Below are 19,149 nucleotides of genomic sequence, written 5' to 3'. Positions count from 1 at the left end.
TGCGTCCATAGAATGTAATATTTAGCACGTGCTAAATCAGTTAGCGCTCCTTAGTAAAAGGACCCCCTAGTTTTTTTTAATATACAATGAGACCTAGTTTTATATACAACATACCTTTATGAGACATTACAAATTTAAGTATTAAAAAAGAAATTAAAAGATACCCCATAAAATGACAGGACAAACTACCCCAATCATAACGGAAAGAAAATTATGCCTAATTAACAATAACCAAACACATGTATGATACATGTGCAGATATGTTATGATTTAGCTTGGATATATGCACAGTACTGACTGCCCTTAGTACAGAGCCTTGTGCACCTGCATGCTGTGCATTCTTCCTGATTAGTGATCAAGTTCTGATTAGCTTACTACATTGGCAAGCAAAATTGAACTTTAAGAGTTGTATATTTAGCATCAACATATGGCCCTAATGTAGCCTTTCTGCTTTGGGCTCTGGGTATACATGATATAAGTTTGCATGCAGTGGAGGCAGTGTAAATAAATTTATCTCATAAAGAAAGCTAAAAGCTTAGAAAATAAGAAGAGAAACTTGCCAAAGAGGCAAAGACTCATAGAGCGTATGAGTAAGTCCATTTTGGGCCTAGAACGTTAGTCGCCCAAAGTCAGAAATGTCCAAACTCCATTCTTGAAAAATACATCCAAAAATTTTTTTTCACTTCTGCGTCCAGCCGTTTTATCGCCCAAACCACAAAGTTGTCTATTTTTATATCACATTCTCATCCAAAAATTTGTCCAAGTCAAAAATGCCTAAAAGGTGGGAGGAGTCAGCAAAATGATAGACTGGCCACCCAGTTATGGCAACAGAGTAGTGGGGCACCTTACAAGGCACTGCTGTGAACTTCACAAAAAGGGTACCATATAAACATCTCACCAGAACTCCCTTATAGGTCATGGTGAGCCCCCCAAAACCTACTATACCCACCTGTCTACCACCCCAATAGCCCTTAGGGCTGTAGGTGCCACCTGTATAGCAGTACAGTAGGGTTTAAGGGGGTTTTGGTGGGTGCACATTTTTCGCCATGAATGCAGTAGTTAGAGTGGCTTATGGGCCTGGATCTTCCTCTTTGGTTCACTAGCCCATCTCTCAGACTGCTTAAGCCACCTCTACTAGGCTTTCCTATACCAGGTACTGATGTTCTGGAGGCAGGTATGTACATTTTTATTCTGATTTTTATGGTGGTGTGTGTGTGTGAGGGGATCAGTGATTACTGAGATTCTACCAAAAAAACCCAGTCTACATAGCATTCAAGCTACGTCTATATACCCCTAACCACCCCCTCTGCTCCAAAACAGAACAAAGACTCAGCATTCCCGCAGGGAAATCCCTCCGAATGAATACGGTGTACAAAAGATCCTACAGCCATTTCCTACCTCAGCTATGGAACCGACTACTAACACAGATCAGGTCGCTAGACTCACTAATGACCTTCTGCAGAGCAGTAAAAACCTTCCTCTTCCGCCAATTGGGCCATTAAAAACTGCCTCCTCAATATACTTCTCCTAGTACTCTTCGCTATGACCAGTCTGGTCTCTAGAATAAGCTCTGTTATTGTCTACTGTAACCTATTTGTTGTCATGACTAGTCTGTTTTCAAATGATTGTGAATGTCTACTTGTAACCCGTTCTGAGCTTCTGGGAGAACGGGATAAAAATTGAAATAAATAAATAAATACTGGGGGAGTGTGTGGGGGTCTGTACTTTGTTTCTGCAGTGGTTATCTGGTCACTTTGGATACCTTCTGGGCACTTATACCTGTTTTTAGATCACCTAAGTCACAACGTATGAGTTCTGTCTAGGCAGTCTCATTAAACTTTTGATTATCGCTGCAGGACGTCTAATCCCCTCTTCTATTAAACTACATTAGCAGTTTGTAATGCAGAGAGCCGCGCTGAATGGCCTGCGCTGCTCCCGACAGTCATAGGAACTCAATGAGCGTTGGGAGCTGCGCGGGCCATTCAGCGCGGCTCCCCACACTAGAAAATGCTATTGCAGTTTCGTAAAAGGAGGCCTAAGTCTAGGTTGGCCCACCTCCCGCCCTAACCACTCTTCAAAAAATGCCCCTTTTTACTCTGTGTGTACTGTGGCAGTGAAAAGGCCTAAGCTGCTTTAAGATGCATCTAAAACCCGTTTTGATTATGGGCACTTGGATGACTTGTCATTTTAATTGTCCAAATGCCAATTTAGACAGGTTTCTAGATGTATTTCCGTTTCGATTATGAACCTCATAGTAACAATTTTTTAAGGTACTATACATCAGAAGCAGAAAACCTGTGAGGGAATCTGTAGGACCCTTGGATGGTCAAGGAGTAAAAGATGCGCTCAGGGAGGATAAGGCCATAGCGGAGAGACTGAATGAATTCTTTGCTTCGGTCTTTATGGAAGAAGATGCAGGAAATCTTCCAGAACCAGAAATGGTTTTTAAGGGTGATGAGCCAGAGGAATTGAAAGAAATTTTGGTGAACTTGGAAGACTAAGCCAAATCAACTAGTTAAATAGGCCCAGATTCTAAAAGTGGCGCTGTTAGGAAGGCACCATTAGGTGCTCTACCGGTGCCTAAATTAATTGTTTTAATTGGTTATTAACAGTGTGGCAATTGACCACGCCTTTAAAAACCAATTAAAAACAAAAGAAAAAATGTAGATACCATGAGATGCCTACAAAACACAGCACCGGAATCACATCTACACAGATGCTTAGCGGTGCCAAACCTCAAAAGACATGGTTATGGGTAGGGCTGAAGTTTGGCGCCACTAAGCGTGATTCTACATTGAAGGTAGGTTTTGGAAATGTAGGCCTTTAAAACCCTGGCATACATTTCTGGTGCCTACCTTCCACACAGGTTGCGATTCTGAAAATGGTTCCATAATCTGAGAGACACATGATAGGCACTTGCTGATTATGGTGCCAATTTTAGAATCTGGCCAGAGTTAATGTCTGATTCACGCCTGCCGTTTTTCACGGGATGCCATCAATTTACTTTTGATCGTATTAGGCAAGTTGTTTTAAAATCCCTTCAATGCTATCCCAATTCAGTCTTCAAATATAGTTTATTGATTCTATTTTATTTATAAAGATTTATTTTCTTAAAATGAACCTGACCTCGGAGCTCAATGCCAGAGCTATATACCATAGGTTTGATTTCTGAGTTGATGCTTGTTGGGGCTCCAGAGGCAGCATTCACATCTTCTTGGATAGAAAAGTCTGCTATTGCACAATTGTGACATTTAGGGCTAGATGCACTAAAGTTAGTCGGCAATACCGACTGGATCGCTGTTGGCCAATTCTCTGACTGATTGTGGAACAGCGATTAATGTGCTACCAAGTTTGCAAGCAAGTTTGCCGTACAGTGAGAGATTAGAGAAACTGGGCCTCTACTCCCTTGAAAAGAGGAGATTGAGAGGTGACATGATCGAGACATTCAAGATAATGAAGGGAATAGACTCGGTAGATAAGGGCAGGTTGTTCATCCTCTCAAAAATGGGGAGAATGAGAGACCACTCTCTAAAGTTAAAAGGGGATAGATTCCGTACAAACGTAAGGAAGTTCTTCTTCACCCAGAGAGTGGTGGAGAACTGGAATGCTCTTCCGGAGTCTGTTATAGGGGGAAAACACCCTCCAGGGATTCAAAACAAGGCTAGACAAGTTTCTGCTGAACCAGAATGTACGCAGGTGAGGCTGGTCTCGGTTAGGGCACTGGTCTTTGACCTGGAGGCCGCCACGTGAGCGGACTATTGCGCACGATGGACCACTGGTCTGACCCAGCAGCGTCAATTCTTATGTTCTTAAATAGTGGCTAGGACGCATGCATACTAGGTTCTGAAAGGATTGCATCCTATGGACCTTGACCAACAACTGTCGTTGTTAGCTGGTATATTGGACAATATGGTTAGTTATTACCTGGAAAAATTCCCCAGGTAGTTGCAAGTGGATACTCATAGTGTTATCTTAATAGAGATTGGTTCTGACATTTTGAAAGTTCAAATTGACAGGAAAATGCTGGAGTAAAATAAAGAAACTGGAGTGCAGTGATACCCATTTGCTTGTTTCAAGACTCAGATTATGGGTGGCCTTTATGAGCCAGATTCCCTGATGTCTTTTTAGACTGATCTCTAATAAATACTAACGGGGAAGCATTTCCTGCCAATTAATGCAGTGGTAAGAGAAGACTTAAGAGTCTTGTAGGAGTTCTACCTGGCCTATAAAACTGTGCCCATCTATGCAACTATGGGCTATGCCATGAGAAAGTAACTAGACCTGAAATCAGGTCCTAAGAGGAAGGAAGAGGCAGTTCACAGAACTCGTGTGCAGTGATCAGTATTTTCAAGGTCTGATAGATTTTTTTTCCCCCTGTTCGATAATGCTTGCTAAAGCTGTTCGATAATGCTTGCTAAAGCTCAGAGTTTATTATTCAAGTCTATGCTTCCATTTAGAATAAGCTTTTAATAACGTTTGTGTGTCAAACTAGTGCTGCCTGATTCAGGAAAAAAAATTATTTTCGATTCAGCCTATTGAATTGGTTTTTCGATTCGATTCAATTTTCCTGCCCAATTTGGAGTTTGTTTGTTTTTTTCAAACATCCTGGTGTGTTTATTTTATACCCCTTTGCCTTCTCTTAACCATACTGGTGGTGTAAACAAAATACATGTGGTGTAAACAAAATAAAAAAACAAAAAAGACTTAACCTCTCTCTGTTAAATTCTAGCTCAAGTTTGCAGGCTATCACCAGCTCTGGCAGGATACACGTTTCAAATCTGACATATTGTAATCACAAAACAGAAAATAAAATTAGTTTTTCTACCTTTTGTTGTCTGGTCATTATTCAAATCTTGTTGGTCCCAGGCTCTGGTTGTCTTCTGATAACTTGCTTGCCAGGGTCTCCTTCTTTCTTCTTTCTCCGTGCTAACCATCCTTCTGCCATCTCTGTCCTCCCCTTCCGTTTCCCTTCCCTCCCCCGGAGGTCTGGCATCTTTCCTATTTTTCATCTTCCTCCACAGATCCACCTTTTTTTCCAGCATCTCTCCCTCCTTCCCCACCACCTCAGGGTCCACCATCTCTCTCTTTCTTTTCCCAACTACCCTCCTATCCAGTATTTCTGTCCCCCCTCCCCACCATCCCTTGTGTCTCAACATCTCTCCTTTTCTGTTCCTTCCCTCCCTAAAACCTAATGTCCATCATCTCTCTCCCTCTCCTCTATTTTTAGGCCATTATTTTAGGCCTCTATTTTAGGCCATTATTTCTTCCCCCCCAAAGTCCAACATATGCACGTCTCTTTGAACCCCCCTTCCCTTCCTCCCTTCGTGTACTTCTACACCAGGACCCCCCTCCCCTGAGGGCCTGCACCCCACCCCTGAAGGCCTGTCCCCCCGAAGGCCTGTCCCCCCTTGAAGGCCTGTCCCCCCTTAAAAGTCTGCATACAACCCCTGAAGGCCTGTGCCACCATCCCTGAAGGCATGCCCCCCCTTGAAGGCCTGCATCCCTCCCTGAAGGCCTGGTTTCCTGTCCCCCCCTGAAAGCCTGTCCCCCCCGACCCTCCCCCAAAGGACTGCTCACCCCCCCCTCCCCGGAAGGCCTGCGTGTTCCCCCTGGCCTCCCAATGGTGTCCGGCTTCCCCCCTGGCTTCCCCGCAACGTTTACCTTATAGGAGCAGCCTGCAGAGAAGATCACAGTGCTAGCAATCTTTGCAAACTGCTTCGCAGCTGTTTCCTCTGCCGCGGTCCCTCCCCTCCTCTGACGTCAGAGGCAGGATCGTGGCGGAGGAAACAGCTCTGAAGCAGTTTGCAAAGATCGCTAGCACCACAATCTTCTCTGCAGGCTGCTCCTATAAGGTAAACAGTGCGGGCAGGCCGGGGGGGGAATCCAGACGCCAGTGGGGGGAAGCCAGACACCAGCACTTCCCGACTGACCCTCCCCCCTCGTCCTCTAAAGCAGATGTGGCAGCGGCCAGCCAGCAAGAGCAGCGCTGCCGCTCCTGCTTTAGGGGGCGAGGAGGGAGGGTCAGCCGAATCGGGAAGCTGATTTTTTTTTTTTTTTGGTTTTAAATCGAATCAAATCGATTCAGCTGAATCGGGAAGCTGATTTTTTTTTTTGGTTTTAAATCGAATCAAATCGATTCAGCTGAATCGGGAAGCTGATTTTTTTTTGGTTTTAAATCGATTCGAATCGATTCACCCGAAGTGAATCGGTGAACTGATTCGAATCGTGAATCGGGCAGCACTAGTACAAACTATTTATTTATTGTAGATTAATACTCAATACTTGTGTTTTTTTTGTCCTTACATTATTTTTCTTATAGAGAAAAACTAGAGAAGATACTTGGAGATCAGATGAACTCAAAAAACATCTTAAAGTAAGATATATTTTCTTTATTTCTTTTAATTTTTGAAGATGAAGAATGAGAAAAGAGGCTGGCCTGTTGACTTTGAGAAGTGCAGTGCATAGTCATGCAGAATGTCACTGATCATTCCTTGAGTCAAGTCTTTGCTTCCTGGATCATTTGGGACTGGGGATTAGGGGAAAGGATTGATGGTCATTATTTAAGGGTTCCCAATTGCACTACTGGGTAAAGATTTGGCAACAAATTTCCCCAAAGTTCTGAACAAATCAACAGGATTTATACCTCTTATAGGCCCTCTTTTTTGGTTTATTGATTCATTATTTAAGGGTGACACCTAGTGGCTATACTCGGCTCCATACTTAACAGTTTTCTGTTAAATCCCTTCTGGCTTCCATACGCTAGGTGTTCAGTCCTAACCTGCAATCTGGGAGTTGCAGAAATCCACAACTTTCCTCCCTTAGCCTGAGAGTTAGTAAACCATATTCCAGTGCAATAGGGGTGTCAAAGTCAGTCCTCGAGGGCCGCAATCCAGTCTGATTGTCAGGATTTCCCCAATGAATATGTATTGAAAGCAGTGCATGCATATTCATTGGAGAAATCCTGAAAACCCGACTGAATTGCAACCCTCGAGGAGGGACTTTGACACCCCTGTTCTAGACCATAGGGTTATTTCCCCTTACTCGCATGAGCTGCAGAAGAAATCCATTCCGGGTTTTTCACTCTGCCTCCAGAGTACATCACAGACTAGTTTAGCACCCTTTAGCAGTCTTTTCATCTGGAAGCATGAAAAGACTCTCCCCATTTTATTATTTTAATTCAATGTAGTTTCATTCCTTTCATGGGTATTTTCATGTTTGAAATGGATTTGAAGCTCTGCCTGCTTAAGAATTCACAAACTTCGGTCTGTGGCTGACAGGCCAATTCCTTCAGGATTGCTTAATCTTCCTTGGAGCTCAGGGCCTTCCCTGACCTAGTCTAACTTCCTGTTAAGTGGGGAGTCGAGCACAGACTGTGTAGCATTCTTAAGGGGCTCAGTGGTGTTCCACAGCACGCTGGCTTTGTTTTTGCGCCTCCGTTTGTGTAGGTGCGCATCCGGTAGTCTGCAGGGGTGGAGGCATAGGCAGACACTGGAGTCTGACTGGCAGCCCAAAAATCATCTTAAAGGATGCATTTCCAGCAGTGTGGCAGTGAATTCTGAACCGGCCATTGAAAAGGCTGGAAGCAGGTACAGCAGCTGTTTCTCTATCTGTGAGTACAGAGGAGCTGAGATGCTCCAACAACAGTTTTTTAAAGTTAATTTCGAAGGGTTTTGAAGGTTTCCTAGTGTTCCTCTGTTGTTCTCCCACCTGAAATATGCTATTTATGTAATCTTTTAATTTCGGTCCGGTGACCATCTTGAATTTTTAACCTTGGTAGCAATAACCCCTACAGAACATACACCCTGAATGGTGAAAACTTAACAAGAACCATCGCAGAACGAGACCTGGGTGTAATCATTAGTGAAGATGTGAAAACTGCCAATCAGGTGGAGAAAGCTTCAGCTAAGGCTAGCCAAATGCTAGGTTGCATCCGGAGAAGTTTTAACAGCCGTAAGCCTGAAGTCATAATGCCGTTGTACAGGTCGATGGTGAGAGCTCATCTAGAGTACTGTGTTCAGTTTTGGAGGCCATATTATCAAAAGGATGTGAAGAGAATGGAGTTGGTTCAGCGTATAGCCACCAAGATGGTCTCAGGACTTAAGGATCTCCCATATGAAGAACATCTAAGCAGGCTGCAGTTATATTCTCTCGAAGAACGCAGAGAAAGGGGTGACATGATAGAGACATTCAAATATCTTATGGGCCGTATTGAGGTGGAGGAAGATATCTTATTCCTTACGGGCCTACGACAACCAGAGGGCATCCGCTCAAACTCAAGGGTGGGAGATTTCATGGTGACATCAGGAAATACTTCTTCACCGAAAGTGGTTGATCGATGGAATGGTCTTGCACGTCAGGTAGTTGAGGCCAGTAACGCACTCGACTTCAAGGGATGATGGGATAAACATGTAGGTTTGCTCCGGGGAAATGCTTAAAAAGAGGGTTCTTGTTGAGGAAGGGTTCTTGGAGTGGGTCCGGGAAATTCTTAGAGGGAGGGTTCTTCGAGTGGGCAGACTTGTTGGCCGACGGCCCTTTTCTGCCGTCATACTCTATGGTTCTATGTTTCCCTGATCCTTTTTGGACACTGCTGCACTTCTCAGATTTGGGATTCCAGACTTGGGTGCTGGATCCGTGGATCCTTTTGGGGCTCCGGATCCTGGAGGTGATACACCTGTCAGGCGCTTGTTTCAGTTTGAGGCGCTACAGGGTCTAATTGCTGCATCTTTACAGGAGTTGAGCTCCTTTCATTTCTTCAACTTCTCCCTGACTCTGCAGCATTTGTTCACAATCTGTGACCTTTCCTGGCATTCGGATATGAGTTCATAGTTACGGAGCAGTTTGACACTCAGGAGGGTCCTTTACGGAATGCTCGGTCTATGTCCAGCTTGCATCCTCGGGTGCAGGAGTGTCGGCAGCCCAAGAGGGATTCCCTGATGGCTCAGGTGACCCGGCACACCTCTTTCCCTAGTGACGGGGCAGTTGTGTTGAAAGCTATGCAAGACAGCCGGGTGGATGTGGTTCTCCAGAAAGTTTTGAACCAGTTAATTTAAGCATTGGAGCTGATGTGACTATGTCCTTTGTGGATGTGCCTGTCTAGCTCCCTACGAATGCCTTTTACTCAGCTTTTGTTGGCTGAGATGGGTTACATGGCAGATGACTTCTATGACCTTTTGAAGGTGCTGTCAAAGGTGTCAGTGTATTCTATTTCGGCCCGCCGAATGCTCTGGGTTTGGCAGTGGGCTGGTGATTCCACCTCCAAGGCAGCTCTGGCACAGATACCTTTTCAGGGGCAGTTGTTGTTTGGCAAGGGTCTGGTTGACCTCATGTATTTGGTAATGGATCATCACCTGAAGACCTTTCCAGATAATAGAGCATGGCCCAAGGGTTCTGGGCATCCTCCTTTGCCTTGCTTCTGATGAAATTTTTCTGACTACAGGCAAGATTTTCTTTCTTCATTGCAGAAATTTTTCAAGGTTCCTGACTACAGGCGCGCTCTACCTACCGCCACCCATCCTGCCTGACCTGCCTGTATGACCCATGTTTACCTGCCCAAGGCTCAGAAACAGAAGCTCTGGGCACAGATTTTGGAGATATTGAAGATGGCGGCTCCTTCAGCGTAGGCCATCTACAATTTCTGGGTTCAAGGGTTGCCAAGCTGGATGTGGTTCCTTGGGCCATGGCGCACATGCATCCTCTTCAGAATGCCTTCCTCTCTCGCTGACCCCCCCCCTCCCTCCCACACACACACACTGAGATGTCTTAGAGCTGAGTCTGCTATGGACTCTGGAGGCCAGAGTGAGTATGACCTGGTGGCTTCACCCACAATCACTCTGCCAGAGCATTCCATTAAGCATTGCCTCCTGGATTGTAGTAACCACAGATGCCAGCCTTCGTGGCTGGGAGGGGCTTACTGCGGTCGTCATCCTTTTCAGGACTGTTGGACTCCATCACCCAAGAAATGGTCGATCAATGATGGCAGTGGCCTCTGTTAATTGTTAGGGAGGAACTAAGAACTCTCCCTTGGCTCAGGAGGCTCGACTTCGAGGGCATGGGGGATTTCATCCATCAGGCGCTGCAAAACCGAGCAGAAACAGATAATGTAGAAGTAATGTGGTTAACTCTGAAAGCTGCCATACAAGAAGCAACCAACCGCTATATAAAATCGGTAAGTAAATGGCGAAGAAACAATAAGCCACAGTGGTTCTCTGCAGAGATCTCAGACCTCATAAAAGAGAAGAAAAGAGCGTTCATCTCTTACAAACATTCAGGGAAGCAGGACTCTAGAGAAGACTATCTGGCCAAGTCAAGAGCCGTCAAAACAGCAGTCAGAGAGGCCAAATTCCGAATGGAGGAGAATCTAGAGAAGAACATCAAGAAGGGCGATAAATCCTTCTTCAGGTATATTAGTGACAGAAACAGAAACACACCTTAAGAAACCAGACGGGAACTATGTAGAATCGGACTCCACTTTTAAATGAATACTTTGCTCAGTCTTCACCCGCGAGGCGCCGGGATCCAGCCCTCAGCTGCAGACAAGGGATAGCTCGGTAGACCCGTTTCGTAATTTCGAGTTTACGCCCAGCAGCGTCTACTGTGAGCTGTCTAATCTCAAGGTTAACAAAGCGATGGGGCCAGGATACTCAGGGAGTTAAGTGACATCTTGGCGGAACCGCTATCCGCGCTCTTCAATTTCTCCCTTAGTATAGGTAGAGTCCCGTTGGACTGGAAAACGGCTAACGTCATTCCACTCCACAAAAAAGGATGCAGGACGGAGGCTGCGAACTACAGATTGGTGAGTCTCGCATCAATAGTGAGCAAGCTAATGGAAACTCTAATCAAACGCCAATTGTATACGATCATGAATGAGGAGAATCTACGAGATCCCCGTCAACATGGATTTACAAAGGGGAGGTCCTGCCAATCCAACCTAATCAGTTTCTTTGACTGGGTGACGGGGAAGCTGAATGTCGGGGAGTCCCTGGACATCATATACTTGGACTTCAGCAAAGTATTCGATAGCGTACCACACCGCAGGTTATTGAGCAAGATGAGTTCTATAGGATTGGGAGACACATTGACAGCATGGGTTGAGGACTGGCTTGGAGGTAGGCTTCAGAGAGTGGTGGTGAACGACACCCCCTCCGAAACAACGGAGGTGATCAGTGGAGTGCCGCAGGGCTCGGTCTTGGGCCCAATCCTGTTCAACATCTTCATAAGGGACTTGGCTGAGGGGCTTCGAGGTAAAATAACGTTATTCGCCGATGATGCCAAACTATGCACTGTAGTAGGCAAGAATACAACAGACAAAAGCACAGTGCCTGATGAAAACTCAATGCCCAACAGTATGGTGCACGACCTACTCCTACTGGAGCGCTGGTCCAGGAACTGGCAACTAAGTTTCAATGCCAAAAAAATGTAAAGTCATGCACCTTGGCAGCCAAAATCCATGCAAGACTTACACCCTTAATGGTGAGATCCTAGCGAGGACTGTAGCAGAACGAAACTTAGGGGTGATCATCAGTGAGGACATGAAGACTGCCAAGCAAGTGGAGAAAGCTTCATCTAAGGCTAGACAAATCATAGGTTGTATACGTAGGAGTTTCGTCAGCCGTAAGCCCGAAGTCATCATGCCATTGTATAGATCCATGGTGAGACCCCATCTGGAATACTGTGTACAATTCTGGAGGCCGCATTACCGCAAAGATGTGCTGAGACTTGAGTCGGTCCAGTGAATGGCCACCCGGATGGTTTCGGGACTCAAGGATCTCTCGTATGAGGAACGGCTGGATAAATTGCAGCTATACTCACTCGAGGAACGCAGAGAGAGGGGAGGCATGATCAAGACGTTCAAATATCTCACGGGCCGTATCGAGATGGAAGAAGATATCTTCTTTTTCAAAGGTCCCACGGCAACAAGAGGGCATCCGTGGAAAATCAGGGATGGGCAACTGCATGGTGACACCAGGAAATACTTCTTCACCGAAAGGGTGGTTGATCGCTGGAATAGTTTTCCACTACAGGTAATTGAGGCCAACAACGTGCCTGATTTTAAGACAAAATGAGATCGTCACGTGAGATCTCTTCACAGAGAAAGGTAGGGGAGGGTTATTGGGGTGGGCAGACTAGATGGGCTGTGGCCCTTATCTGCCGTCTGTTTCTATGTTTCTTTTCCTTTGGTGGAACATCATCTCCTGGTGCTGACAGCGGTACATGTGGCTGCAGTGACCAACATTCAAGCAGACTTCCTCAGCCTTCAGTCTAGAGATCCGGGCTAGTGGACCCTAGCGCAGTAGGCATTTTGGGCAATCGTGAGGCGCTGGGGACAGCCCCACTTCAACCTCATAGCCATGGCACGAAACAAGAAGGCACCATGCTTCTTCAGTCGCAGATCCGGCCTGGATGCGAGAGACTCGATGCTCTAGAGCAATGATAGGCATACTCATTAGGCAAAAAAGCCAAAATTAGCAGTACGACGTTTAAGATTTTTTTTGAGAGCCATACCCTGTGCCCGCTTGCACTATGATGGCTACGTCAACCCGACTGACACCCCGCTCATAGTCAAAATCGATTCGTGGCAGAGCCTAGAGAATGACACGGGGAAAAAATTTGTCTCCGTCCCTGCACCATCCCCGAGAGCTCAGTCTCCATCCCCGCAAACCACCTGATCCCATCCACACAAGCCTCGAATAGTTTTATACTGAACTTATTATATTAAAGTATAAAAAGAAACAATATTCTGTACAATTGTCAATTTATAAATCAACGTCTTCTCCCCACTCTCTCTTCCCCATTTCCCTTCAGCGTCCTCAGCCCACTCTCTCTCCACTTCCGTTCAGCACACGCACATAAAAACAAGCAAGCAATTTTATATCATTTTCATTCTATTCATTCATAAAAATTAAAGTCTAAATAATGCCAGTCACATAACAAAACATGATTTTACAAAAATAATTCCCTGCACAGTCAAGCCTGGAAGGATTACTAGATGTCTTTCAGCAGCTCCCCTCCCTCCCTCCCCCTTACCTTCGTGGCCAAGTCAAAATGATCTACCAACAATAAAATTTTAAAAACACAAAGCGCACTGTACGCAGAGAAAATGTTAATTATCATTTACATTCCACAGGTTTTCAAAGAAGTCAAGGCAGATGATTTTATGCAATGTCACCTCGGTAACAACTATACAAAAATAGACAAATATACCCCCTCCCTTTTTACTGAACCGCGATAACGGTTTTTAGCTGAATGCCCTGCACTGGTCTCGATGCTCATAGGCTCCCTGCGCTAAAACCCGCTATTGTGATTTAGTGCAAAATATAGACAGCAGAGATAAATTCTCAAAATGGACACATTTTGATCACTAAATTGAAAATAAAATCATTTTTCCTACCTTTGTTTGGTAATTTCATCATTCTCTGATTGCACTTTCTTCTTCTGACTGTGCATCCAATATTTCTTCCCTTCTTTCAGCCTCCTTTATGCTTCCTCTCCTCCAGACCTCATTCCCTCCCCCAACTTTTTCTTTCTTTCAACCTGACCCCTTCTTTCTTTCTCTCTCCGTGCTCCCTTTTTCTGTATGTATGTCTTTTTTTCTCTCTCTCCGTGCCCCATTTCTTTCTTTCTTTCTCCATGCCTCTTTCTTTCTTTCTATCTGTCTCTCGTCTCCCTTCTTTCTTTCTTCCCCAAGCCACCACCATTGAGGAACATGCTGCCACCGCTGCCAGAGAATAGGCTGCCATTGCCGCCATCGGGGAACAGGCCGCCGCTGCCGAGTACTACTGAGCTCTCCCTGCTTCCCTTCCCCACGGAGCCCACCAACTCTTGCCACCCAATGTCAATTCTAACGTCGGAGAGGAAGTTCCAGGCCAGCCAGGCAGCGATTGACTGGCCCAGAACGTCCTCTCCGACGTCAGAATTGACATTGGGTGGCGAGATTGGTCAGCCCCGCGGGGAAGGGAATCAGGGAGAGTTCAGTACTTGGTGGCGGCGGTGGCGAGCCGCACTCAAATGGCTTGCGAGCCGCAGTTTGCCGACCACTGCTCTAGAACAACTGTGGCCTCCGCAGGTTCTTCTATACATTTTTCCGCCTTGGCCACTGATCAGCTGGGTCCTTCAAAGGATTGTTACTCACCCCGGCCACATCATTCTGGTGGTACCCGATTGGCTGTGAAGGCTGTGGTGCGCAGATCTGATGTGGCTGCGGGTGGAATGCATCTGAGCATCTTTCCTGACCTTCTCACCCAGGCCCGGTTGCCATGAAGGATCTGGGTCATTCTGCTCTTAAAGCTTAGCCTAAGGTGTAGAAGACCTTCCAGCACTGGTGTGACCAGGAACAGGTGGCCCTTATTTCACTCCTGGGTCATGGGTCCCTGTGTCGTGGGTCCTTGCTTTTCTCCAAGTGGGTCTGGATAAAGGCCTCACGGTAGCATCTCTGCAGATCCAGGTGGCCGACCTATCCAGTTTTAGATCAGTTTAGGATTGTCGGTTCTCCTTGGCGTTGCATCTGGATATTGCTCAGTTTTTGCAGAAAGATCTTCAGGTCTGGCCGCCCATTAAGAATCTGTTCCTAGCCTGGGACCTTGAATGTGGTGCTGTCTGGCTTTGCCAGGGCTCCTTTTGAACCTCTGAGAGATGCTTCTCTCCTGGATTTAACACTCCAGACTGTTTTTTCTGGTCGCTCTCACTTGAGTCCATAGGGTTTTCAAATGGCAGGCATTGTCGTGTTGACACCCTTTGCTCCGAGATCTGGAGACTGGAGTTTCCCTGCGGACAGTTCCTTCCTTTTTGCCGAAGGTGGTTTCGGCTTTCTATGTCCATCTGGTAATGTGCTTGCTGGTTGTTCAGCTGATGGGCTCCAATCATCAGGATCGTCTGCTAAAGAAGATGGACGTGTGCAGGGGGCTCCTGTATTATGGGCAGGTCTCTAATGTGTTTCGTTTTTTTGACCACCTGTTTGTGCTGGCTCATTTTTTTATGCGAGGTTCTCCCGCTTCTAAGGCTACGACCTCCAGGTGGATCTGTAGAGCCATTTAGTCCACTTATATTCTTGTGGGGCAACTGTCCTTTATTTCTGTTAAGGCACATTATGCCAGTGGTGTAGTTTCTTCGTGGTCGGAAGCTAAATCTGTTTCTCCTGAGATTTGCAGGGCGGCAACGTGGTCTTCTCTTCTCACATTTGCCAAGTTCTACAGAGTGGATGTTGCTGTTAGATAGGATTCTGCTTTTGGGTCCTCGGTCTTAAGGGCCAGCACAGCAAGCCCACCCTAGCTTTCTTAGAGGACTGCTTTTGTACGTTCCTGTGGTCTAGAATGTCTCACCTATTGCACTGGAAAAGAAGATTATGTACTTACCCTGGTAAGCTCTTTTCCAGTAGATAGGTGAGACATTCTAGACCTCCTGCCCTGTCCATGCTGTGCCTGTTTCAGATTCAGATTTCAGTCTCCTTATGCTTATCCAATGTTTCTTGGAGATCGGTCAACCCTTTGGGGTTAAGAAGTTTGTACATATGTAGAAACATAGAAAGATGACGGCAGATAAGGACTATAGCCCTTCAAGTCTGCCCACACTATTTACCCACCCTCTTAAGTCTACTGACCCCCTAAAGTATAATTGTAATTATACTGTCACTCTACTGACCCGCTCATTCAAGTCCTAGTGACCCTATCCCTTAGCATGACCTCGTAGGGATCCCACATTGGTATCCCATTTGTTCTTGAAGTCTAGGATGCTGCGTGCCTCGACCACCTGCACTGGAAGCTTGTTCCAATGCTCAATCACTCTCTCCGTGAAGAAGTACTTCCTGGCGTCTCCACGAAACTTCCCTCCCTTGAGTTTGAGCGGATGTCCTCTTGTGTATAACCTGTTATAATTAATTGATATTAATAAGTTCAGCATATTTTTTAAAACTTGTGAAACTTATCTTGATATTTAACTTAGCTTGAAAAGTAAAGGGGTCCCAACGTGGATCACTTTTTGCTCTTTGTCAGGATGACGTCATTCAAGAGTCATTCAATTCGCTTTTAAGAGAGAGAAGACGACGTCTTGAATTAATACATATTGACAGCTAAATGGCGTGTTATTTACACAAAGTCATTAATCGGGTCTCCTGACAAAGAGAGCTGGGACCCCTTTACTTTTCAAGCTAAATTAAATATCAAGTTCACAAGTTCAAAAAAAAATACTCTGAACGTATTAACAATATTCTTTAAATTATTAGCAACACATATGTGGTGATTGGGTTGTTGTTTCTTCTATAGGGCTAACACCCTGGGGGAACTTTGTTTCTGAGCATATATGGAAAAAGGATATTTTTGAATCATTGTTTGCATTAGCATCTGGGGAACTTTTTACTACACAGATTTAATAATATACCCTTTGGATTTCACATGTCTTATACAAGTATTGCTATCCCTAATCAATATATCAAAACCCAAAGAGTAGCAACATTCCATGCTACCAATCCAGGGCAAGCAGTAGCTTCACCCATGTATTTCTCAATAACAGACTATGGACTTTTCCTTCAGAAAATTGTCCAAATCTTTCTTAAAACCAGCTATGCTATCCGCTCTTATCACAACCTCTAGCAATGTGTTCCAAAAGCTTAACTATTCTCTGAGTGAAAAAATATTTCCTCCTATTGGTTTTAAAAGTATTTCCCTGTAACTTCATCGAGTGTCCCCTAGTCTTTGTAATTTTTGACAGAGTGGAAAATCGATCCACTTGTACCCATTCTACTCCACTCAGGATTTTGTAGACTTCAATCATATCTCCCCTCATCCGCCTCTTTTCCAAGCTGAAGAGCCCTAACCTTTTTAGTCTTTCCTCATACGAAAGGAATTCCATCCCCTTTATCATCTTGGTCACTCTTCTTTGAACCTTTTCTGGTGCTACTATATCTTACTTGAGATAATGAGACCAGAATTGAACACAATACTCCAGGTGAGTTCACACATGGAATGATAGAGGCATTATAACATTGTTAGGGCTAGATTCACTAAGCAAACCGATTGTATACCGAACACTTTGTGACACGATTTTCCTCTGACTCGATTCACTAACCTCTCCTCCGATCCGATTCCGATCCGTGCATGCAAATGAGGGGAAATGGCATGCAAAGTAGGCAGGGACGCAATTCACTAAAAAAATCTGAGATACCGACTGGGCTGGCAATCAACAGAAGTGACTGCTGGGGACCAGTCGCACACGTCCCTGCCGACTCTCCTGCTCCATTGCTGCCTTGAAATCTGCGTTTGTTGGAAGGGGGCATTTTTTGACAAGTCTGCCTGTCTTTTTCATTTTTTTTCCATGGCCCAGGTTTTTTGTGTGTTACACATGCAAAATATCTGCCCTATTAAAAAAAAAAAAATGAAAAGACAGACAGACCTGTCAAAAAACAGTGGAAGATCCCCCCAACAAATGCAATCCCCCCCCCCCAGTGACCCACAAATGGCGGGAGGGATGCCCACTCCCTCCTGCCATAAGCTGCTCCACCTGACGCTGCCCTCCCCGCCCGCACGAATATGGTAGGAGGGATGCCAACTCCCTCCTGCCACCAACCGACTCACCACCGACCAGCCTGGCCCACCCTTGGCCCGGCCCTGCCCAACCTGGCACCCCCATACCTAAAGGTTTGGAGCAGGAGGCATGCTCAGTCCCTCCTGCTCGTAGGCCTCCAGCGGTGGGAATAGGAGGAACCGCAAAGTCCTCCTACTCCTTCTCCTCTGCCCTGCCCGATGCAAATGTGGGTCTTAGGCCCCTTCCCATTGCATCAAATGATGCAAATGATGCAGGGAGGAGCCTAAGGCCCTGATTGGCTCAGGCCCCTCAGATTCCTCCCTTAGGAGGGGCCTGCACCGCCTGAGCCAATTAGGGACTTCCTTAGGGCTGAGCCTAAAGAAGTCCCTGATTGGCTCAGGCACCTCAGGCCAATGAGGGAGGAGCCCGAGGCGCCTGAGCCAATCAGGGCCTTAGGCTCCTCCCTGTGCATCACATGAAACACTGGGGTGGGACCTAAGGCCCGCATTCGCATTGAGCAGGGCGGAGGAGAAAAAGCAGTAGGATTTTACGGTTCCTCCTGTTCCCACCGCTGGAGGCCTACGGAGCAGAAGGGACTGAGTACCCCTCCTGCTTCCAACTTTTAGGTATGGAAGGGTTGGGCTGGGGGTATACCGTGTCATGCTAGGGAGTGTGTGTGTTGTACCGGGCCGTTTAGGGGTGTGCCGGGACAGTCGTGGTATGTATGTGTATGTGTGTGCTGGGCGCACATGGGAAGGGGTGTTCAGCATGGGGGCACTTTGTCAGGTAGGGGGAGGCTTTTCTTTTTTTTTCATTTTTATTTATAGGCCTGATATTTTGTGGCCCATTAAAAAAATGGAAAAAAAAAAAGCCGGCAGAAGCCCTGACAGCAGTGGCAGGAGGCTGCTTCTCCTGTCACTACTGTCAGGGCTCTCCCCGACTCAATTTGATGCATGCAGTCAGTTGGGGGCGTGCCTCTGATCACCCCCATTTGCATGAAGATGGTTGGTGAATCGGTCAGCCTGCCTCCAATCGCACACAGATCGGAAGGTTAGTGAATCTAGGCCTTAGTCTTGTTATATATATATACATATATATATAACCACACAAAATCTTCACCAAAAACCACTTTAGTTTATAAAGAGTTTATCTTGAAATACTTACTAAACTTTCCCCATGGCTGCACATATACATTGATTGATTGTGTGGTTATATATATTGAGTTGATGTTGGTTCTTTTTTTAGTTGAAACCCAGCCCTGACTCAGATTGCGAAACATGCAAGTCGGCATTTAAGATAAGTAAAAACTACTATAAAAATATTATGAGCACTTTAGATATTTATTGAACCAGATATTGAAAAAGTTATATTATTGGTGAGCCGTTGAGGAAGCTTGCGGCCTTATACAAAAAACTATTGGGTTATTGTTCCCATGAAATAAGCCGCTTCTGAGTCTCTGTAGAGAGATATTTATGTTCAGTTGGTGAGAAATAATAACTGAATATGTAAAACACAATAAGAGTCTTTTTGAGAGGGTGATTGGTGTTGTTTTTTGTAGAATGATATTTAGACAGCTATAAAAAATGCTTCTTTGTTTTCCACTAGTGTTTCTCTTTTTGGTGTGTGTAACAGCTGATA

At 45.6% G+C, this 19,149-nt stretch overlaps 1 protein-coding gene across 5 annotated transcripts in view; it reads left to right on the top strand.

Annotated features, from left to right (window-relative positions):
• The window catches only part of WDR60 (WD repeat domain 60), a 264,691-nt gene that overhangs the window by 12,956 nt on the left and 232,586 nt on the right, over positions 1-19,149 (top strand). For 3 of the 5 annotated variants that reach the window (XM_033931589.1, XM_033931585.1, XM_033931586.1), the window contains 2 exons: positions 6,320-6,373; positions 18,757-18,807. In XM_033931589.1, the coding sequence (XP_033787480.1) occupies positions 6,320-6,373; positions 18,757-18,807 (105 nt within the window). The remainder of the gene's footprint in view (positions 1-6,319; positions 6,374-18,756; positions 18,808-19,149) is intronic. The other 2 variants (XM_033931587.1, XM_033931588.1) reach the window with 1 other exon arrangement.

Source organism: Geotrypetes seraphini, chromosome 2, assembly GCF_902459505.1.
Source record: "Geotrypetes seraphini chromosome 2, aGeoSer1.1, whole genome shotgun sequence".
NCBI classification, from domain to species: domain Eukaryota; kingdom Metazoa; phylum Chordata; class Amphibia; order Gymnophiona; family Dermophiidae; genus Geotrypetes; species Geotrypetes seraphini.
The sequence above is the reverse complement of the archived record's forward strand: the minus strand, read 5'-3'. Positions and strand labels throughout refer to the sequence as shown.